General features: G+C 41.4%; 1 protein-coding gene across 1 annotated transcript in view; it reads left to right on the forward strand.

The window, feature by feature from the left end:
- OCA2 (OCA2 melanosomal transmembrane protein) overlaps positions 1-23747 on the forward strand; it is a 222030-nt gene that overhangs the window by 23532 nt on the left and 174751 nt on the right. The window contains exon 2 of the mRNA XM_026074701.1: positions 14184-14476. Within this exon, the coding sequence (XP_025930486.1) occupies positions 14205-14476 (272 nt within the window). The 5' untranslated portion in view covers positions 14184-14204. The remainder of the gene's footprint in view (positions 1-14183; positions 14477-23747) is intronic.

Below are 23747 nucleotides of genomic sequence, written 5' to 3' on the forward strand. Positions count from 1 at the left end.
TACCTCTCACTACGTTTTTTTGTTGTTAGAGAAAATGACATGTGTTTTGCCTGGGTCTTTTTCTGGAACTACTGTGCACAGTCCAAACATTTTGCTGAGAAAACTGGGTTAGTTATTGCTGTAGTGCATTTCCCCCAGTGCCTTCTGCCTCAGAATCTCAAAACAATTTACAGCTTTGCTGAGAGAAACCTACCGGACAGATATTATTTAGCAGACAAGGCCCCTCTGACCCCTGAGAGGAACTTAAATGGGTAGCAAAGCAGGGAACAGAAATCCAGTCTCTTGTCTCCAGTTCTGGAGCAGCTGCTAGGCTGAGACTTCACACTTTCCTCAGCTTAAAGCATTTCTTGGTTACTGGAACAGTTGAATTGCTTGAACAATTTGGAGATTGTTTTGCTGTTCCTTTTTCTTGTAGTAGGAAAGAGTTGTTGAGTTATTGTTTGTATTGTATTTGAAATATCTTTTTCCCAAGGATAACTAATTAAAATCATTTACAACCACTCCCACCAAGAGGAAAAGAGTGTTTACCATGGATGACGGAGGAGGAAACATGTCATCCACTATGTTGTTCATGGAGTAGTGCCAGAAAATGTAAATGCACAGTTAGTGCACCAGCCCCAGCTTTCCTGTTCCTAGACCCTTCTTTCTGCAGTGGATCTGGGCAGGAGTCTCTGATACGCTTCCCTGGCTGCTTTCCCTCTGTGTGTGCCGGAGAGGCTAATTTTACCAGCATGGTGAAGTCCTGGTTCCTCCATGTCATCTTAACCTTCTGGTCCTGAGGGTGCATCCTTCGCCTTTCCTCTCAGGGTTATTGAGTTGGGCAATTTCTATTTGTAACCAAATATCCCTTGCAAACTAAGCATGTCAAGCCTCTGTTTTACATCTTTGAAGGGCTTGATCCAAAGTCCAGTGAAGACAGTGGATGGACTCTCGCTAGCCTCAGTGCATTTTGGATGAAGCCCCAGGGCTTCGGGAAGCAAGCTCACATTCCATACATTCTATCTTGGATTTGGATTTTCATAAGCTTTAACACTCTAGAAAGCTGCCAGTTTCACAAATCTACATCCCATAACTTGTGCTTTCAGCCTCTTGGTTTTGTAAGAATGCTTTAAAGCTGAGAGAGAAGTTAATGAATTTGCTATGACTATAACATGAACCAGTGCCATTAACAACAGGAAAACATCAGTTTTCCCTGACAGTGCTGTGTTTCCTTTTAGTGCATAATAGCTTGCATCTGAGAAGTATGAATATACATAAATGCAGGCTTGTTTATGACAGGAGGCTAGAAAAAAACTGTGTGCAGTAGGATGCTAATGCAGTGTCCAAATTTCACAAAATTGAGTTCAAAATATGGCTGTATTTTCTTTTTCACCTTTGTTTACTCATGTATGATTGACCAATTTTAAATTCTTACAAGAACAGGTTATTAGAAAAGCACTGCTATTTCTAATCCAAACTGAGACTTATTAACTCAGTCAGGTCTGATCCAGTCCCAGCTGAAATCAAAGCAAAGTTTTGATAGGAGCAGAATCAAATCTGTCTGGCTGCCTGGGAAGAAGAATAAGTAGTAGTGATGCCTGAAATCAGTACCGCTACATTCATTTACAGTAGTAAGTGCCTGGCTTCTAGAATGTTTTGCTGTTTGCCGTAACTTTCTCAGAAGAATATCATTTTAGTATTCTTTGCTTTGTAAGATAGGAAAAAAATTTGTCCTGTGGAAATGATTAATTCCTAATACAGCTATGAAGCCATTTAGTAAAGGAAGAAAACAAATTTTTAAATAAAAATATGCATTCTTCTAAAAAAAAGTAAACAAAACACCCAACTGTGAGCATTGAATATTGAAATGGATACATACCAAATACTTATCTAGCATCCTCAGTGTCCCTTCTTGCATTCAATTATTTTGGATGCATTATGGTCAGCATCAACAAAACATGTATTGGTTATTTTAACCTGCATCAAAGTAAAAATTCCAGCCATATAAGCAGTGCATTGTGACAAAAAATTTATATTGCAAATTACATAAAATCATACATAGTACACTGCTTGCTTTGTCAGATGAAATATTTGCCCTGAGACAAAATGACCTCCAGTCTACTAGATATTAGGACAAAGAGACTTGCTAAAAGCTGTAAGTCTATGTCATTGCTACCTCCATTTGCACTTGGGTTCTAAAGAAAAAGATCTATTTTATTCTGCTTTGCTGCATATTTGGAATAAAGGAAAACCCAGCAATATCATGAACTCTGCTCTTCTGCACCTGTTGGTATTATCTTCTTCCATAGTACAGCTGCCAAGGCATATGGATGCTCTAATTCCTTTGTGCAAAGAGACTCCTTATCATCATCTTTTCTATGAAGCAAATTTAGGCTAACAGAGGATAGGAGAAATGTGACATGAACGCTTATTGCATATCAGTATTCTAGCTGCTGCAGCAGTTTCAAGCACCTGCAGTTTATCAAGTTAGACATAAGAAAGATTGACACTGTGGGAATAACAATAATCTAGACACGTCATTCTGGGCAATAACATTTTTCTGCACTTTGTTTTAGTTAGCTTGGTGTTCAGCTTGAAAGTCTGGAGAGTAATTTGTTAAGAACTTGTAACATTTGTTAGTACAGTGTGGGCATAAAAAATTATTTGACATTGGTATTCCTTTTTCACTTGGCAATGTGATTTTTCTTTCTTCTGAAACAGAGCTGAAGGTAACTGGGCTTATTTTAATGATTTCAAAATGTACTGTCAATTAACCAACCCCCCCAATGTCTTGCTCATTACTAAAAAAAGAAGGTGTAAAGACCTTTATATGCACTGAATAACAGAATACAGCACTGCTATATACTTAGTCCCACATATCTGAAGGATGAAGAACCCAAAGTAAAAGTAACAACACCAGCAATCTTTAATAATCAACAAAGAACTATTGGGACACATTTAAAACATCAAAATGCTTTCCTCTAATAACCTTTCCTGCCTTATTTGTTGCCATCCTGCAGTCTCAAGCAGGGCATGCAGCTGGGCTTTCTCGCAAGATCTTGAAGCTTCATTGGTTACCCACAGTGGTCTTCAGAATGATTGGAGAGTTGGAGATTTGGTTGCTTTCCAATGAATAAGTAACAACAGGTTATGACAGTGCAAAATAGAAGTACAAAGCTCTTAAAAGTCTTCTAGCAGGGCTAGAGTGCTGGAGTTTTACTCGGAGTAAATCATTTCACCTTCTTGTACAGAGGCAGTGTGGAAGGCCTTTGGCTTCTCAGTGGACTATTTAGCTTTTTTGAGACAGGATTTGCTATTGAACTCATTTTTAAGAGAGTACAGAAACATTCCCTTTATGCCTCAAAAAACAACTTGCATGGCTTAAGGAGAGAAAAAAAACACTCTCTGAGTTTACACTTAGGTCAGGACAGGAAGGAGACTGTTTTTTCTTTCAAACTGCCTAGTTTCTCAGCATCTCTTAATCAGTGCAAGCTGTGTATGTGGAATGGTCTCCAGATATGTTTTGCAAGTCTATTCTAGGTTTCTTGCTTTGTACCTCAAAGTAAGACCAAGACCTAATTCCAAAACAGCCTGTTTAAAAATTATAGCATTTCTCTTCTAATACAGAATGGTTTTCAGGCCCAGAAACTTAGGCAGCACAAATGCTGCTTTTCTCTCTTATTCTACTAAGTTTTGGGGACCATTTTGGTTCCAGGGAAGCCTCAGAGGCCCTGTGCACTGGCTTGAATAGCGCTGGCTGAATAAGTTGTTCAGTGACTTGTGGTGTTAATATTGACATTCATTCTCCCTACCCCTTTATCTGCTCAGCTTACCAGCAAGAAAACTGCTTGAGTATTTGCACTGTTTCAATGATGTGACAGTGTTAAATCAGCTTTCAAATGGCCTAGTCCCAAAGTTGTTCTCAGTAACTGCACAGCAGTACTTGGCGATATATCTCATGCTCCCGCTGTCTCCAGTCCCTGATGCAAAGCTGGTGATCATTGCTGGGAATCATCTCACCTAACTTTAGACATTTCCCTCACCCTCAGGTCCCTTGATAGTCTGTGGAAACATACAGGCACTTCTAGAGCAAGATTCGTGTACCCTGTCTTAGAAGTCCACTTTAGAGTGAACTGAATGGTGACCCGGTGGGCAGTCCCTATCCCTCTTCACGGCCTGTAAGGGGGAGCCTAACCTTACAATATATTGCATCTTAGTTATCGATATTTGATTAAACACTTTAAAGGCTACCTGTTGACTTGAATGGGCTTTGGATGGACCTCTTTGGCAAATACAATAAGGAGAGGAAAGGGATTTTTTTTGGCAGTTAGCCTGTTTGATAGTCATTATGCCTGCAGTGCTCTCTGCTCCTAATGACCAGGCTGATAGCTCTTCACTTAAACTCTTCCTGCAGCCAGGGCTYCTGCCAGAAGGCTCCCCAAACCAGCCCTTCACAGACAGTAGGGAGCAAGAGCAGGACACTGTCCCACAGACATTCATGGACAGCATGTTTTTAAAATGTCTTAATTTATGGGGATCWTTTGCATAGGGTAACATGTGGGGAACTGATCGCTTGAATAGGATGATCAGTTGCTGTCTGGATGAAGGTGGGAGTCTCTGTTGCAACGGCATCTTCAGCTGGATTGGATGAGACTCCCTGAACTATTTTTCTGGCAAATTCTTATAATCCAGCTGGCCTGAGGTCTTGCATGACCACTCCGGCACATGCATGATACACCAATACTGAGTATCTTAAGATAAGTACAAAACACCTCCTATCTTAACTTCGTACAAGAGTGTCCTATGAGACCATTCCCACATATGTAGAAACAGTTTCTACTGACTATTTACATATCTACGCACGGTTTGATCAATTCTGAAGCAGGAACTGCCTGGGGGAGACCCTGCAATGGCCAGGTACTCCTCCAGGGAGTTAAGCACCACATCCTAACTATACAAGTAGTTCCTATCGCTAGGTCTATGCACAGCAGGAGCTGTCTGGGTAATCTCTGAAATCCCCACCTGGCGAGCTCCTTTACTAGCTGTCTTTCGGTCTATCCAAAGGATAACTTCTGTGAGTCAGGAAAAGGATTGGTTTTTGTTCAGTAAAATGCGAGCAATGTGCTGCTTTGTAGCTTCTGCACCCAGAGCTTGAAGCCTCGGCAGGCTGGGAGCAGCACGAGGCAGCCAGAGCAGTAGCGCCTCTGCGGCGGTGAACCCATTTGTGACTCGGTAGAACTCCAGCTTTAAAAATCTGTAATTCTGTTAAGTTCCTCCTAGGGGAAAATTGCTTCTGAAAGGCGGTCATGCGGCCACAAGGGGTCAGCGTGTCTCTGTTTTTATTCTGTATCGCTGAGCCGCAGCTCTGAGTGCACGCGTGCCGGGAGAGAGGGAGGACACCAGGCTGGGAAACACAGGCTTGGGCGTCTTGTGAATGAATGCCAGGGGCTGACAGCTTCACCGAAACTCTTTTGCTGAAAAGTGTGTTTAATTCAGCCTGGTGAAACTACCAAGAAAGTGTCCCAGAAGGGGTAAAATCCTGCCAGCATAGYTGTGTGTGCCTAAATAGCTTACATAAAGTCTCTTGTCGTGGAAGCCAACTCTGTGATGCAACCCAGGAAAGACACATGCTTCCTTCGATGTTCTACTGGCAGAATGTTTTATAAAAGTGTTGCCAAACTGTGTCAACACTTTTCTGTCTCTGTTACATCTGCTCATGCCTGCTTATTTTTCATACACACTTCTCAGCTACTTTTCTTACTGAGATAGCCCAGTGGCTCTGTGGTTTCTTGGAATGCAATTAGATGTTACTTTTTCTTTCTCCAAGGACTTCCCACCTGGGCTGCCTGCTTTTGCTCCTGTGCAGTGGTTTACTGTCCACAGAGTTGCACTGGTGCAACTGTCTGTTGGGTTCCACTGAGAAAGGGAAATGATCACAAAGTTATTTTTCTTTTGTCCAGAAGCCTGCAAATGGCTTCCCCTGTTAAGCTCTTTGAGCCAGGTCTGTACAATAACCTTGTCCACTGAGCAGCCCTCCCCATCGATTGGTTCATCATGACCAGCTCCTGATCTTCATCTGTGTACCTGGTCACCAGCCATGCCCTGTCCACTCATGGCTTTCCTTGCTGCTCTTGCCTTGCAGCAGACCTCCCATTTATCCACTCCAGCCAAATTCTCCTGTTCTCTTCCCTCAGCAGCTGGGGGGAGCCCGAGTCTTGGCTCCCGCTGTGGCTCCGAGTGTGATCTGTGGCACAGTGATCCTCGTTTCRGTGCTGAGTCCCCGGTGAGGTGCTGGATTCTGTGCTTTTGTCCTTCGTGTGGGCAAGGCACTGGGGGACAGCTGGCAGCAGTGGATGATGTCCACAGAGAACGATGTGAGACACAAGGGTGACCTGCCTGAAGACCAGGCGTGACCACTGTATTTGTCACAAAGTAGATGGAGCAGGGACTGGAACTTGACTCTTGCTGGCTGGGAGGGAGGAAGAATAGCCCAGAGAAAAAAGCTGTTTATCTTCCTTCTCCATMTTAGTGAGCTCAGGTAGGCTCATCCCTTCTCTCCCCAGTTGCCTTTGAAGAAGGGACTATGCGTATCATGCAGTGGGAGCTATAGCATGAAGAAGCAGCAGCAGCTGCTCTTGCTGCTTAAAAGAGGCCATGGCTGTCACTCAGGAGCCATTTCAGAAGCTGTCTTCACAACTAAGGGGATGGCCATGTCTTTTTTTTTTTTTTTCTTTAAGGAGACCCTGATCAAATTTGCTATGGAAAATGCCAGCTTTGGGAAAGACAGAATTTTTTTTAGTACAGCGTAATTATAAAAACATTAAAAGCAAACAGACACCAGTGTGGAGTGCAACCTTGTAGTTTTGGGTTAGCTAACACCAAATAGAGAGAAGCAAAAATGTTGTTTAATTGTGTTTTAAAAATGTCTTTGTCTTATACACCTCAGGCGTGTTTATTGCATGCTTCCTCCATAGCAACCTGAACACATACACCAGTACATGCTCACCAGGAGGCCAGTGAGTATCACAGCATGGTGGGTCTGCTGTTCTCCTGCAGCTGGGTCTGGGGAGGCTTGAGTAACCACCCCTCACTGACAGACCTTGGGTTCTCTGGGCATAGCTGCTACCTGAGCTCAGTCCTGCCGTAGCTGGAGGTGAGCTTGGCTGGGGTGAGGAGCTGGGAATGGTTACTCCCCCCAGAGAGAGCTGTGTCCAGCTCTGCTGGATGGCACCGTCCACCTGGTGTTTGGCCATATTCCCCAATTAGGAGAAGCTAGCTAAAGATGCAGCTAGTCCTTTGAGTGACAGTGTCCCATATCTCCCCTGATCTCTGTGGGCATCTAGTAAACACTAGTCCCAAAGGAGGCAAGGTCGTATCTCTAGGTTTCGCAGCTGCTGGATTGCAGCAGCATCAGCTGAGCTCAGAGGAGGCTGGGGAACCTGCATTTGCAGGAGCCAGGTTTTGCCTCTGAGCATAGCAGGATTTTTCTTACATGCTGTTAAGTCAGAGTCCTCAGGTGGTGCAAAAATCTGTATTTTTAAGCATAGAGTGCCAGGGACTGCTGGATCCATGTCATCCCTGTTGAGCTCTATGAGCAGTGGGGGAAGAAGCAGCACAGCCGCTAACGAAGTCAAGATCTTATGTGCGTGCTGGGGGCTGTTGTGTCACACAGCTGTGAGGTCCAGGCAACAGGATCACGGCAGCAAGGTCTCGAAGCTCTTGCTGAACTGAGAAGTTGGTCAGAGCTGAGATCCAGTAGCTACTGCCCCTCAACTACTGAAGCTGCCAGAGGCAACAGAGAACATCTTGCAGCAGTGAGGTTTAGGAGCTTCTGCTGAATCCCTAAAAGGCTTTGGGACTGGAGCCTTTCCTCGCTCTCCCTGACATGCACGTGCCCATCCCAGGACAACAATATAAGACGTGAGGCCACGGCAAACTGCTGCACGCTGCCCAGCTTACAGCAGATCTGGTCATGTAGTACTTGGATTAGAAAAGCATGTTTATCTCAGGCATACACCCTCCTCTTGGCTAAGGAACTGCAGCAGCTTAGTGGAAGCTGTGCAGTTCTGCCAGTTAATAATAGAGGTATTTTAAACAGTTTAGAACCTCAGGAGAGATGTACACACCTGGGCTTTAGTGGTTTCTTGTGTCTGGGAGCAGCCTCTTGGAGACAGTTCACAGGGGAACAGTTTGAAGCAGTTTCTTCTCCAGCATGCCCACTGGAGAAAAAACTTCTCTTAGCCCCTCACCCTGCTTTCACCTGCCAAAATAACCCTTCCCACTAGCCTGGGCCAAGAATTCACAGGGAACATAAGCAAGAAGTCTTATTTGTCTTAGACAGGTGTCCCAGGCAGTCTTATTTCTACAGCTGGTGCATAATAACGGTGCTCAAGATGTTTTACTGATAATGGTTTAGCCACATCATTCTTCTCTTGCCACTGATAGGCAGCAAGTCACTGAAGACATGAAAGGGAAAGTAGTGACAATTGGTCAGGACCTGCCCTGTAGCCCGGCTCTGCATTGCCATGCTCTGCTCTCTTCCCATGAAGTCATGCAAGGGAGGGTTGCTCTGCGCGTCATTATTCTGTGCAGTTCCTAACACCACTGTATGGGATAAGGTGGATCCTATATGTAGGATAGGCAGTGTTTTCATGGAAAACAGCAGCACTGGAACAAACTTCCAAATCATGGATGTCAAGGTAATTTGTTACATCYCGTATTCCCAAGCCAGTTTTGACTGCCTCCTACAGTTAGAAACACTTTCTCTTTATATGAGAAAAACTATCAGTTAAGAAAGCGCTGAAAATTCTTGCCTGTACATCATAGCATTACACCCCTCAACACCTTTCCTTTTTGCAAATAAATATAAAGTGTATTTTGGCAGTAACAGTGTGGGGTGTGTGTGTGTGTGTGTGTGTGTGTGTGTGTGCACATGTGGTACCTTTTTTTAGGCTACAGATCTAGGGATAGGTTTTCAGCTGAACTTTCCATCTCCCAGGACTGGGAATAGTTCTCCACTGCCTAGTCCCTAGGGCGATAGGGTAAGGGATATGTGTGGCAATGACTGCACAAGATTTCTGAGATGTAGTGCAGAAGTCCTGCTCTGTTTCCCCTGGCCATATTCAAGTTAGGAATAGCTACTCTCCTCCCTGCCTCTGAGATTATTCTTAGGTGTCTTGGCAAAAGGAGGCCAGTACATCACCTGGCTGATTTGGGGGAGAGCTACGATAAGCAGCATATCTGGAAGAAGATGCATATATAGACAGGAAAAATCTTTTCCTCCGCCTTGGTGGTACTCCATTGGTGTGAGCTCTGTGCGAACTTCCTCTTGGCAGCTGGTTCATGTGGCCTTTGCAGTGCTCCCGGGGCGGGACCATGCTGAGAAAAGAACCAGAGTGAGAGAGAAGTTTCTTTAGCCTGGGGTGCTCTCTTCCCAGCCAGGCAAGATGATTTGGCTTTAATTTGCCTTGGGAGAGAGGCTTCTTGGTAGACCTGAACTCTGGGGGATGAATGTTGCTTAAAAAACAACATTTTCCTTCTCCTGGGTAAGGCAGGCATGCGGGCTTGCCCCACAGAGCAGCAGCCTGCGGCCCTTCTGCTTTGAGAATTTGGATTTCTGCCTGGTAATGGGAAGGTGACTTAGTGGGAAGGTAATGCGTTTTCCAGTCTTGGTAGATGAAAGGCTTTGATGGATAATAAAGTGTGCAAGGCAGGAAAAATGCTACTTACGGATATTGTCTGGAGAAGATGTGGTATTTTGTAGCCTCATGGCCTCTAAGATTGAATTCTGCTTCATTTTTGATTGCAAAAATGCTATGCTATGATTACTGAGACTCAAGAAAATAACTTTTTAAGTGATGAAATAGTACCAGGTAGATCATTTGCCTCTGGCATTTTTTTGCAACTAAAAAGCAAGCTACACAAAGCCTCTTGAATGGAATATCTTAGATGGACAGTTGATCTTATTAGCACCTGAATAGATGAGAAAAAATGATTTCTGCACCAGTACTTTAAAAGTGGATGTTCAACTCCTTGGACTAGGATGAAAAGGGATGAAAAGGGATAGCAAAAATAACTTAAACGCTATATTAGCCCCTTCATAGTTGAACTCCAGAGGGGTGGTTGCCGGATCAGTTTCTAGCTGTGGCCAAAAACCTCTTGCTGGTGCACAAAAATTACCCTGAAATCTAGGCTCCAGAGAGATGAAACTAAAATGGACTTTCCTTGGCTAAAATCTCCCCCACCTTCACATGCTAGCATCTTGCCTGTCTCATTACTGATGGATGTATTATAAGTTAAGAAAAAGGAAGAAGAAATAAAATCAAAGATAAGTCCTGTAACTACAGAGAAATGTGATCATTTGAGAATTTCTTGAATGGTAAATGCACTGATGTCTTAGAAGTTTAGATACCATGGTGATAGTTGCCTTAGCAATGTTTTAGCTGTGTAGGTAATCACAATCAAACACGTCTCTTGTGGCAAAATGATGCTGTATTATTTTATTTTTTTGCAAAGCTTTTGTGAATATGCAGTAATGATGTGGGTTATGATTTTGTATCTAGGCATCAGATTTTCTCTCAAACTCCTTGTCCTTGGCATTCTTTTATTTTTCACTGATAATAATTCTGAAAATAAATGTCTTTCATACTAGGCTTTGTACATTTTATTCACCCAAGGATCCTGTCTCATCATTTTTGGGGTGAGACAGGATCACTTTTAGTTTGTGTTCAGTTTCACATCTTTTAAAAGCTAGAACAGCCTGAGTTGCTGTAGTTGTAACTCAGTAAACCTGAGTTGCAGGTTTACTCTTCATGTTTCTACAGCCTCACATCATTTAAAAATCTCTATATTTTCATAGCAGGTACTCAGACAAACTGAATGTTATGAAAAATGGAACAAGTTGGTAGATATTTCCATTACGATTTACAGAATGTCTTAATAAAATCAATCTGTAAATATATAAAGTGAGACTGAAGACAAGAGCAATTATCTTTTCCATTTGCAGTTGGAGCTATTTGCATTTCAAAACTAACCATTAGAATGGAAGGCTGTTTGGGATTAATACAGGCAAAACTGGCCATCTGGTATGGCAGCAGGCTACCAGAGATGGCAAAATAGTCATGGGAAGAGACAACTGTGGAGCCCTGCACTTATTTTGCTTGTGGAGGAGGCTATCAGAGCAGCAGGTGCTGCCCGAGCTGCAGCTGTTGCAGCCAGCCAGCACATCTGCAGAGTGCCAAGGTGCGCGAGGGGCAGCGGTGGCCCCTACGTGGTGTGCGCTCACCCTCCCAACACCTCCAGTTGCTGATCGCAAGGTGCAGAAGCAGAAATCCCAGCTTCCCAGGACTCTCCCTCAGCACTTTTTCTGGGGACATTGAATTTCATTACTGTCTGGGCCATGGAGAAGCCTGGGGCCAGCTCAGAGATGGTGCCTTTGGTGTTACATCAGCCGTGCTTGCACTCCTTACAGTGACTTGCAAAGGGGTTTGTCCCTTTAGGGAAATGTCTGGGGGAGAGGTATTATCCRTTTAAAATTGAAGTGTCTTCAGAGTTTTCTTGCTGCATACCAAGCGTGTCCAGAAGTGGGAGCACTGTAAAGGGAATAACTTTGTGCCTTCATTCTTTTGGTAATTCCAGCACTCTCCTTATATTCCCTTTCTTTTTTTCTCCTTTTCAAGAAGACAAAGAAAGAACAAATAAGCAAAGGCTTATGCGGATGTTTTCCAAGCTGCTAATGATGGGTAGAGCCAAATTAGTCAAACTGCTTGTAGGGACAGGTGAAGAAGATTGGCAAATGAGAACCAAGGGCATTGGGAATAGAAAGAAAAAAAAAAGAAAGACTACAGGAGGAAATACCACCTGGGAAAATTCTGATTTAGATATGGCTAGCAGGCCTGCTGTTGCTTGGAGCCAAGATCTGCATTTGTAATGACTTGTATGTTCAGTCTTTTCTTTCAGGAGCCTCTGTTCCCTTCCAGATTGTGAGGCTGGGAGAGCTCAAAGCTGCACAAAATCATCATTAACTTTTTGTTGCTTCCATTTCTGGCGAATTCTCCTGCTGGGATTGAAGCAGAGCCTGTTTCCTAATGTCGTGCTATTTTTGCCCCCCAGCCTACAGTTCTACCTGTGTTGTCCTGTGCTGAAGTCTCCAGAGGGAGGAGTGGGGATGTGCTCCAAAAAGGCTGCTCTCCCCTGCCCTGGGATGTAAGAGGTTGACAGGCCCGTTTCCTGATCTCTTGCTGTCCTCTTTGGTGGATTTGACACTTTGCATTTAAATATTCCAGTAATTAGATTCCACAGCATGAGTTTAAGACAGAATGTTCTTTAGCTCGGTCTTCATTTATTTGTGCACTTTGTGGGATTCTGAAGTGTTTTTTTATAACTTTTCACACCAAATTTTAATGATCAGACTATAAAAGCTTTTTGACTGTTATACACTAAGTTTTATTATAATCACCATTAATAATCATATAATAGAACCTAATTTTCATCAAGGTTTGATTCACATTTTATAAATGCCACTAGTAACTTGTGAAATGGCATGTTGTCTTCATAAAACTCAAGTATCTGATCTGATGAGGCGCCGTCAGCTGTGGAAGAGCTTCCACATGACAGCAGCTTTCCAAGGGAGTCTTCCCGCTAGGAAGAGAGCAGTTGCTGCAGTGGGGCTGCTGCCATTGCAAGAGAAAAGTGCAGTGAAATAGTGTTACTATAACCCTGGCAGACTCTGTCCTATTACTGGGCAAGGGATGTATTTCTGAACTGGTGGCTCTTTTGCCCGATACAATGCCAGCAAAGGAGAGGAGTGTGATAAACAGGATAGCCAAGTAGACTCTCATCATAAGTGATGGTGCTTCTAAAATTGCTTTGGGATTGTTTATATCTAAGGGGAGATGATCAACGAGGGCCAGGAGCTTACTAATTGTGCCTGGTTTGTAGAATTAGTGAGTTGCTTAGTGGCTGCCAGAGATTTCACTGTTCTTGCTCCTCGTGCCAGGGTGAAGCTGAAACAAGACCTGGTGTGAAGCTGCGGCACGTGCTGTTTCTCCACACAGATATGAGCTATAGTACTCGGTGCTTTAGGAGATACCTGTTCTCTCTCTGCTCATGCAAAGAAAGGTCATTTTTACTTTTGCCGACAGTCAAGAGCTGCTAGAGGAAACTCTTGGTAGCTCACAAATATTACCCGTCTGACAAAACTCAGACTCTGCTGTGTGTTTTGAGCCCATGCACTGACACCGTATTAGTAGATTGTGGGAGAGCTTCTCTGTCTTGGGCATATGATGAAGAGAACTAAGGAAAGTCACTATAATAGTGTTTGTGCTTCAGCTTTGCTCTATGCAGAGGATAAGAAGGGACATGAGGAGTCACTGGCTATGTCTATGCTAATGAATAAAATGAACCAGGACTCTTCTCCGGCCCTGATGCCAGCTGTCTCAGCACAGTGCATGTTTATATTTCCCCCTTCCTGGCATGTGCTGGTCCCATGGCTGCGCCCAGGCATGACGTGGAAGAATGCTAGCTGGCAGAGGCCATGGCTAACATGCTAACAGCTAAACAGCCTGTGGGATCAAGGGACGGTCCTTGAGACCTGGTTTAGTTCACTAGCAAAGCCAGAGCTCTTGACTCTAGTTCTCTTTGTACCATATGTTGTAAACAAATAAATCTCCTCTTCAGATTTGGCCAGAATTTTGTTCCCAGTCCTACTCTCATAATGCTAAAAGGACTGCAAATCTGAGTTAATACTTCCTGGCATAAGCTGGATTTCCATGTATACAGATCTTCCAGAATTGGTGTTTATGTGTTTCTGAGGTAAAAACCAAGATTCGCTGATAGCACTGTGTCTGCATTTGTTTCTCATTAAATAGTCAATATGTCAACCCTCACTGATCCAGACATGATTGTGGCTTATTTTGTGGCCACGTGCAAGTTTCTCAGAAATTTGTGGGAGAAGTTCATGTTAGGCTAAAAAGTACAAAACCCATCTCTTGACGTATTTCAGAATTTTTTATAATGGCTATTTTTGAATTGTCAAGAGGTTTAAAATGTTGGAATTATTCCTGGTGGAAATAGACCAACAAAAGAAATATCCAAAGGCGCATGAAAAATCTTCAGCTTGGGATTTTGGTCCAACATGCTTGTATCAAAGCAAACACTGAGTCAGTTCCATTTAGTTCTAATATGTTTGTTTTCACTTTCTTTAGGAGAAAAAAACCCAGGGACAGATGTACCTGGATAACAAGGATAACAGTACGATTTCTAGAAAACAAGAGATGGAGCTGAATCAGACATCTCCTTCACATCACACCAGTCTAACTGCAAAGGTGGCAGCCAAACCAGTGACCAGAAGTTGCAACGATCTGCGGCTATTAAAAGAATATCATGGCATGGTAGTGGCTCTCGGAGAGCCACAGACCCCCTGTGAAAATACAGCAATAGGGAATGATTGCTGCGTTGCACTGGGGAAGGATTTCACTCCTCTCCCCCTGCAGGAAAGGTAAGAATAAGGACAAACAGCATAATTTCCTCCTAATCCAAATTAATTTTTATTTCCTTGCTGAGCAGATGCATATTTTCATTAAGCGAATGTTGTTTCTACCAGGTGGAGAACAGGAAGCTTAATGGGACTTTGGAGCAGACTTAAGTACCTAAGGAGGGTCATGGATCATCAGATTTCTGAGCTAATCTCAGCTTTAATAGCAAACATGGGTCAATTTTGCTGTGTTTTCAAAATCAAACACCTGTTTTTTTTCCCTACTTGGTTGGGGGAAACAAAAGTGTCACAAAACACACAGAGCTAAAGCAGTTTTCATTTGCCACCCCATCTCTTCCAGGCAGCTGCATACCAATTTCCAAAGTGCATAATAAGGCCTTAAACTGCATCACTATGGCTCAGACTGGGAGCATAAAAATGATGCCACTAACACAGCCGCGACAATTACCACCACATCACAGTATCAAGCATACAAGGAGTGAACTCCGTGAGGAAAGAGGCAGGCTTGGGGTGGAGGGAGGGTTCATTTTTTTTCTGCTGCAACAGATCTTCTAAAAATCAGATATTCTACATGTAGATATTCAGAAATGTTTTGGAGACCTCGAAATATCATAGGTGACTCTTTAAACTTTTCTTGCTCATGTGCTCATTTTGCTAAACTGCTTTGCTACTGGGACCAAGCAACCCTTGCACCAGTAGCAATCACACTGTGTGGAAGGCATTGAGGATCACTCTAAACCATTTTTGGTAGTTTTAAAAATATGCAGAGGTGACTTGACAAAGTCTAAAGTGAGGGCCATGTTGTACCTAATCTGCACTGCTGCAGAACACAGGCCTTGAAACGCTGCCTATGGGTTCCTGCATCAGGCAAGATGACTTAACTGCAGTGATGAAGTAGAGTGCAAGCAAAATTGGCAGGACCTGATTCTGGAAACTCTGTTACACTGCTAGAAATCAGGAAAAGACATGGCAGATTTCAAGGCAGTTTAATGTTTAAATCAGGTCAGATTTTTTTATTGATTAAAATGAAATAATACCTAAATACAATTTATTTAAATACTTAATTAAAGTAGAGCAGAAGTGTAATTCAGCTCAGAATCCTGACTTAAGTCTTATCTGTAGCCATTTAGATTTTTCGTTTGAAGAACAGAATTTTCTTTTCATTTCTCTCCCTTGTCTTATGTGGTTCTCCATGGCAGTTTCCGTGTTGGTGGCAAGGTGACATCTTGGCTGCTCCCCATAGCTGTGGGCATGCTGGCCACATCCCTGCATTGCCGTACAGGGCCGAGATGTGCCCCGTGCTTCTGCAGGTCATTTAGAAGGAAATCTGTTTGTGCTGGGAGGAAAGGAGGTCTGGGGCATTTTGGCAGGTTCCCTCATCTGGGCAAGGGGGAACCAGGATAGACAAGTGAGCTTTGGCGTGCCTCTTCCCCACAGTATACGTGTGCCCTATAAATCTACGGTGAACCAAGTGAAGTGAACCAAAAGGTTCACCTGAACCAAGTTAAGTTTATGTGCGTTGAAGAGTATTACCATATAGCCTTTAGAATGAGAACTGGAAATCATTATGGCTATATTTTCCACATACTAAAAACAAACAAACAAAAGTTGACAACTTGACCACAAAAGCCATATAAATCCTTTAAAAATGATTTTTAGGGTATTTGAGGATTTACTGTGTTGACTAACAGCTTTATGAGCAAAATCAAATCTTGTAGAAATTCTTCAGTTCAGCATGCGGCAGGGATGAGACTGAGCTGATGTCATCTTGTTTTGAAACAGCATGGTGAGTACAATGTATATGGGAGAATAGAAAGAAAGAAGGATGGGAAAGGGAAGGGCTGGGTCCATCTGGAACCACGACTTTTCTTTTGGGAAATCTCATGTATTTCTTGATAAAGATATGCTTAGTAGTCCTTTTAAGTGTCCTGTTAACTACCCAAACACAGGACTGAAAAATACAATCATATTCTCATGGACCAGCTCTTACCCTTCCTGCAAAAATTCTTCATGCTGTTTTTCAGTGGGTGATATTATTTTGTGCATCAGCTACAGGCAACTTATTGTGAACTTGTGAAATCACGGGAACTTATGAAAACACGGGAAATCATAGTCACAAGATCAGAGGTGGAAAATACTTACTAAATCACAGTGTGATTAAGCGCAAGTGCAAAAGTGCCTGCAAGTGCAAGCAGTACTTCCAAGTCTTTTGATAACATTGTTTTCCTATTAAGTAAAATGTAATCACTGTGAGTGATTCAAGAAAGGATGTACAATTAAATACCCACCCCCATGTCATCTTAAAGAATTGTGTATCTAATTTTTTATAGTAATATATTAGGAATTGGGAAAGGATCTCCTGAAATTTCTCCTCAGCTGATCTTTACCTCATTTGCTCCTCTGATATAATTGATTTTTTCACACGGAGATGAATCTTATCTGGCTCTTAGTGTGTATTTCAGCCAATGCACCTAAGGGGCAGTTTTAAACCAAGAGTTGGGTGACTTCAGTTAAAATATGATTCTGATCTGGGTTGACTCTGCTAGTAGAGCAACTGTCCTTAAATCAGTGGGACTACTCAATAAAATGCAGGTAAAACATGGATAAACCTTTGACAACTCACACCTTGTTTGATTAGTTTCAGTAGAATGACATTTAACTTTTAATGTTAATTGTTCTTATGCTTGCAAAAGAAAACTACTAAGGACTAAGAAAACAGGGGAGACCAAATCCTTTTTTTTGCATAAAAAGATTCACTAAACCGGCATGTCTGTATAGTTTGTTTTAATACAGCTATTTAACCTAAATTGCTGAATTATCTTTCAGGGATAAGATTCTCAGAGTCTCTAAATTGTTGAAATGTATGCTGAGACAAGACATTCCAAAGAATCTATTTAACAGAACAGAGGATTTATCTTGATCACTAAAACTGTCTTTAAGAAAATGTTCTTGAATTAACTGGGGCCCTTTATTCAGGGAGATAGATGTCCACCATATACTTGACTGAATGTTTTAATTTGACTGCCAGGTAATCCTGCAGGTATTTTGTGGTCAGCGTGCACACTGTCTTATCCTGGCTCAAGGACCTGCCTGTCAAAACGTCTTCTCATTTACATCTCATATTGAAGAACAGTGTTATCTAACGAATCTTTTACTACATTGCCTTAGACTCCCTGGGCTCTGTATGAAGTCTGGATCACCCACTGTGGTCACTCTGATGACTTTGTTGTTCCTGAGTATCCTTCCTGCTGAAATAAGACTGTCAGCCTTCTCCTTAGGAACACTTTTCTTTCCATAGTGCTCATTGTAGGAAATGTAGGCATGTTTCTCAGAAGTGGACTACAAATTAGCTCCCAGGGAGTTCAGTGGGAATGCACCTGGCCTGGGTATATATTTACACAGAATATATACTTATATATTTCTATACTAGTATATTTATATATTAGTACATATTTATATACTACTATAGCATTTATATGACATAGTTTGCTCCATGGGAAATGCAGGCTTTAAATTGGCAAAATGCCAGTGAAGTCTGGATTTTGATTTTGTACTTCTCCTATTCTCCTCAGCCTTTAAACAATGGATTGATCAAGCTCTTTTTCATTACAGTTAACTCTTCCTTACATGAAAGTGGCTTTTGCAGTCCATAGACATTGGTCCAAGTCACCTACCTGAGTCCCTTGACTTGCAGGAAGATTTTACACTGCTTTGTGGCAGCAGGGGCAATGTTGTTCAGGCTGGCCCTCACAAATTTCCAAAAGCTCAGGCTACTTCCTTCCATCATTTCTCAGTGGAGCTGTACTCATAAGCTGTCGTCACAGAGAAAGGCCCCTCAGTAGCCTTGATCTCATCATCAGCAGTGCTACTCCCACAGGAGATGCCTAATGACATGGCTTTGCATCAACAAAATCTGAAATTCTCCTTTATGAGCCTCAGAAAGGAGGCTGATGTCAGCTGTTTTTGGCTTGGGAATTAATGAGCCTCAAAGGCCACCTAGAAATTAGATGAACAGTAATCCTGTGTAACCAATTACTTGGAGATGATATTTAAGACTGTGTTACTGAAAAAGAGAAAGGCATTTTTTGGAATATAAAAGTGGTGGAAGAGTGGGTAATAGAGTAACTAGTCCCTGTGGCATTTATTTCACATTGCCCTTTTGGTCTCTTTTTTTCCTTGATGTAATTGCTGCCTATAACTGCTTTAGGTGATCAGATAATAACATTATCTTCTTAAAAAAAAGTTGGCAGTTGTGCATTCATTGTGCTGTGGACTTTTCAAGAGAAATGAGACTATAAAAGGAAGGTGATGAAACCAAGCCCTAGTGTTACTCCATTGAAGTTATATTTGGATGAAATTGGGACCTGGAATTTCCTGGTCATTTAATATAATAGTCTTCAGAAATCCTTTCTTTAACCTTTGTGCCTCATTAAGAAGATTCATCTCTGGGATAACAAAAAATAATCTAGTTTTTTGAAATCTGCTTGAATTTGTGTTTCATCAGGCAAAACTAATTCCCTCAGCATATTTCCATTCTCTCAGCTTCACTTATATAATGTTCACTTCTGTAAGAACAAATAAAAACTATCAGCCAAATCCAGCTCTTCCTTTCCACTGAATCTGTGATCTCAGGATCAGTAAAGAAATTGGTTTGCAATGAGTAGGTGAGTGAATTAAAAATGTCTTTTAAATTCTTTGGTCTGCACCAATCCAAAGGAAAGATTGCAAGCGTATTTCTGATTAGTTGGAGAAGCTGGGAGAAGATAAACTATTGTACAATGAAAAGTCAATATGAAAGTAAAGTTTAGGTGCGAGAGATTATAAATCTCAGGTTTGATTTTTAATTATGTTGATGTATTGCTACTTTTAAAGGACATTTATGAGACTTACAATAAGATGTCATGAAGACATGATTACTGTCTAAGTAAGTAAAATTTATGTGACAATTTAAAAGCTTCCTCAGACACAGGAAAAAGACTGAGRGAAAAATAGCTCAAGAACATTCAAAATACATTTTTATGTGTGTCCTAAGACTAATTTTGTTCTTTGGCAATTAGAATAAAACAGGATCTCTTCTATTCAGCAGTCCAGTAGGGAAGGTGGTCATTTTCACATAATAATTGTATGTTTGTGTAGGAACCATTCTGATTTTTCATGTTAATCATACAAACATTAGAGAAGACTCCAAGACAGAGAGAATGATTTCACAGCAAACCTCCACATACATCATTCTCATGTGGCTTCTGGTGATCTTGCTTGCTGTCTGAATGGTGGCAATTCTTGACTTTCTTTCTGTTTCTTATACGTAGTGAATGATTCTGAGCTTTGCTTCCCTGTGACGATATTTAAATGCTGTGTGGCTACAGTGAGCTATGTCACTACAGTGATATTAAAGAAGTTTTAAAGTCAAGGCTTTGCTAATTAATTTAATTCTGTCCATTTGATTTTGAATATGGTCTCTCATGCATCTCTTCCTAACATGGAAGTATGTGGTGACAATACAGCTTGTCATGAGCAAGCTGTGGGGGACATACAACTCCAAGGACTCTCTTAGTGCAGATTACAGGTCCCTGCTATTGCAGCCAGCATATCACAAAATCCCTTTCAAAAATGAATTTCTACTTCAAAAGAAGCAATAAACAGTTCTAGCATATCTTTGGCTTGAATGGTGGGAAGAATAAGAGAAACACAATATTATGTACAATAGGCAAATAAATAACTTAAGTATCAGAAGGTTCTGTTGTCCCCTTCTAAATATCTGTTAACTAGCTGTTCTCAGTTTAAAGGTTCCTGGAGAAAATATCTTGAAGAGATAAAGAAAGAAAGGAAACTTTATGGCGTAATTTAAGGAGAGTATTTGGCTTCATTTGAGCAGAAGATATGTGTGCAGCAAAAGAAGGATTTTAACTTTATTTTTTCTGTTAATGAAATATCCAGACACAGCCCACACTTATGATAAATTTCCCTTTGTTCAGATTTATTTAATTCTTCTATGGCAGTGTACTATTTATCATCTCAGTGCTTATTTATTGTAATTATTCACACTATCTCAAATTGGTCATGTGCTACAGTTCTTGTTGTACCATCAGCAGAATAAAACTATAACATTCCCATGTAGCCACTCAAATGTTTTGGATTCTGACATGACATTTTTGTAAATAAAAATCCACCAATATTCATTTTTGTTTCAAAGTGCAATGTTGAAAGAATTAGGGGCTACTAATTAAATACTTCACATTTTTTCCACYGTCGAGCTAAAAACTGAACTCAGTACTTAGTGAAAAATTTTCTGTGTACCAGCCTACAAAGATCAAATGTTTCAGCTGAGTCCCTGTGACATTGCACAAAACTGTCACATTTTGCAAGCAGCTGCTCTTTTCATAATGGTTAATAATATGGTTGTGTTGGGTTCTTCTTAGTTAGACCTCGTAGGCCAGTTGTGGAAAGATGCCAGTAACGACACGGTTCAATCCTCTTTGGGGTCTGACAGCTGTATCCTCCGTGTAAAACTCTTTTTAAATGGGAGAAGGCTTTTAAACATCAGCAATGATTTTTTACATTATAAGGTTGAAGGGTTAAGCCAAGCAGACAGTCAGACTTTGAAAAGAAATACGTTGTATAGAGACAATCACAGTTGAGCAGGAGGGCATGTAAGAGGATTATGCAGCTGATGTGAGGAGCTGCTATCAAATTAAGATGAAACAAACAACTCAACCACTCAGTTTCCTTCAGTGTAGCTTTTTCTTTGAAGGACTGTGTGTTCCATGTGCTTAGTTCCTAGTCAATGTGCTTGTATGAGGGTGGTAGCTCTGAAATATTAAATTATGAAAAGCAGAACTTTGCATTAGTAGGTGTCAAATGATACTAATTAATAACAGTTCAATTTTGCCCCCAGTTTTCTACCATGTAGGTGTCTCAAAGCTTTATATGAAGAAGAACAGATGAGTCTTTTCTGACAGTGATTAGGGAGAGAAAAACAAAACATTGGAAATCTGCAACCTTTTTACATGCATTACTGCATCAGCTGGACGTGCAAAGAAGATTAAAGAAGATGAGGGGAAGGAAGTGTCCTTATATGAATTCAGCAGTGAAAATCCTTGAGGGAGGACCAACTGAAGACTTTTCAACAATGCAGGCAAAATTGAACTTTGTTTCTCTAAGAGTGAGAGGCTGAAGTTTGGACAGGCTTAGCTCCTTCCAGCAAGGTAAAAGCAGTGGTGGGAAAAGAGGTGGATCTGATTTGCAGAGCTGTGAGGCACCACTAACAGGGAATCCGAGATTCTTTTGGATTCCGGGGTTAGTTGTACTGAACTTGAGAGATCATCACTTGTCAAGTGTGAGAATCTATTAGAGATAAGAGGTTGTAACAGAACTAAAAGTATAGCAAAGCTAGAAATACAATAGAACTGAAAATATATGTACATATCAGAGCTCTACAGTTAAATCATGGGTGCATGGTACAATGACCACTCTTGCCCTCTCCTTGAGGGCCACCCCTCTGGTGTAGTTTTCCCCAGATTCCCAAACGGGTGCAYGGTACAGTGACCGCTCTCGCCCCTTATGGGCCACCCTTCCAGTAAAATTTTTCCCAGTTTCTCCTCACCATGCTGTTGACATCAGGGGCATCCCTGCTGATGGGTGGGTCCTTGGGTCTGCAGGCCAGCTGATGGTGGGTCCAAGTCTGCAACAAACATATGTGGAAGCATGGACTCCATCAGCATCTGCTCTTCATTCCAATAGGCATGTATAGAGACTGTAATTCCAGTTTATATATTAACTCACTTTGGTCAATAACTAAACACTCCAACCTTAATAGAACCAGATGCGTTGTCATTAGGAGCATCTTTTTGTTAATAAAAAACCTAAAACCATGTAGACCATGACACCATGAAAACCTCATCTCTACAGAGATGCATATGTAGCACAGGTAGGATTCTGATGACAAATTCTGCATACAAGTAAATAAATTCCATTACACAAAAGGAAGCTGATGTCAATACTTAGTTTGGATGATCTCAAGGCATTATATGTATAACCTAAATCTCCCTGGATTCATACAGCATTGGCAGGTATGAAGAGCCAGAATTCTCTTTTCTCTATCCTGTCTGCCTGAATCTACAATATTTGCTGGGTTGACATGTCAAGAAAATTAAATGATTAGTCCTATTCTAAATTGTAAATAAATAGGTAGGTCTGTTACTGCTTTTGAGGTGGAGCTTTTGTGTGTTCTGTCTCCCAAACATCAGATTTTCAGATGAAGTAAAATATCAGAGGTCCAAAGACCTTAAGGGAGCTCTTTCAACTTTGTTGACAGACCAATATGTTCAAAACTGTGACTAACACCACACATATACATACAAACCATTATGACAAGCTATCATTCTCTTCTGCCAAAGATAGTCTGTCTTCTGACAAAATAGGCTAGCTGAAATATTTCCAGCTCTGTAATCCTCTTCAATACTGTTATACAACTACGAACAGATTTGTAATGGGTGCATGTTGCCATTTAACCTGTGGTTAAAAAGAATAGCTTTCTACAAGCTCATGTATAAAATTTTTACACTGAAATATTACTACTCCTTATGATTCCTGATTAGCTCATTTTTGAGCACAAACTACAATGTGCCAAGTAAATCTGAGGTGAAAAGGATGTCTAGAATGCACAAATCCTCTTGCGCCATTTCTGCAAAAAACATTTGGTCTTATTGCTCTGCTCTGAAAAGCACTGGGAGCCTCTCCATACAGTCCATAACAGAGCAGTTAGACATATTCTGTACATTGAAACATTTCCAAAGAAGCCAAGTGCTGGCAATTGATATAACAAAATTGTGTATTTGTGTAATAGTAGAACATAGCCCTGCTGTTTAGATTCCACAGTTAAAGACACATCAGACAAAACAGAAGTACATTCCTGGTTACCCTCCTTCTGGATTTACCATTCCTTTTATCAGACATATTCACTAAATTCAGGTTCATGCTTTTCACCCTAAGAGCTTTACATGATGAAACAGCTGTCAATAAACTCCTGAAGAGGATTGCAGTTCACATGTCATTGACATGGCTGAGGAGGTAGCGTTGCTCCTATCACTCCTAGAAAGACTAGAGACCAAGGATATTTGAAGCTGCTTTTATTTCTCTGTTTTTCAAGCAATGGGAAAGAAAAAAACTACATAAAACCACAACACTGGCTGGCTGAAGTCACTGCAAAACATCTACCTACACAATTCAAGTAAGTGTATTAATTCAGGCTTACACTTCTTACAGTAAACTCCTC

The sequence above is a fragment of the Apteryx rowi genome, unplaced genomic scaffold, assembly GCF_003343035.1.
Source record: "Apteryx rowi isolate R43461 unplaced genomic scaffold, aptRow1 scaffold_396, whole genome shotgun sequence".
Taxonomy (NCBI): domain Eukaryota; kingdom Metazoa; phylum Chordata; class Aves; order Apterygiformes; family Apterygidae; genus Apteryx; species Apteryx rowi.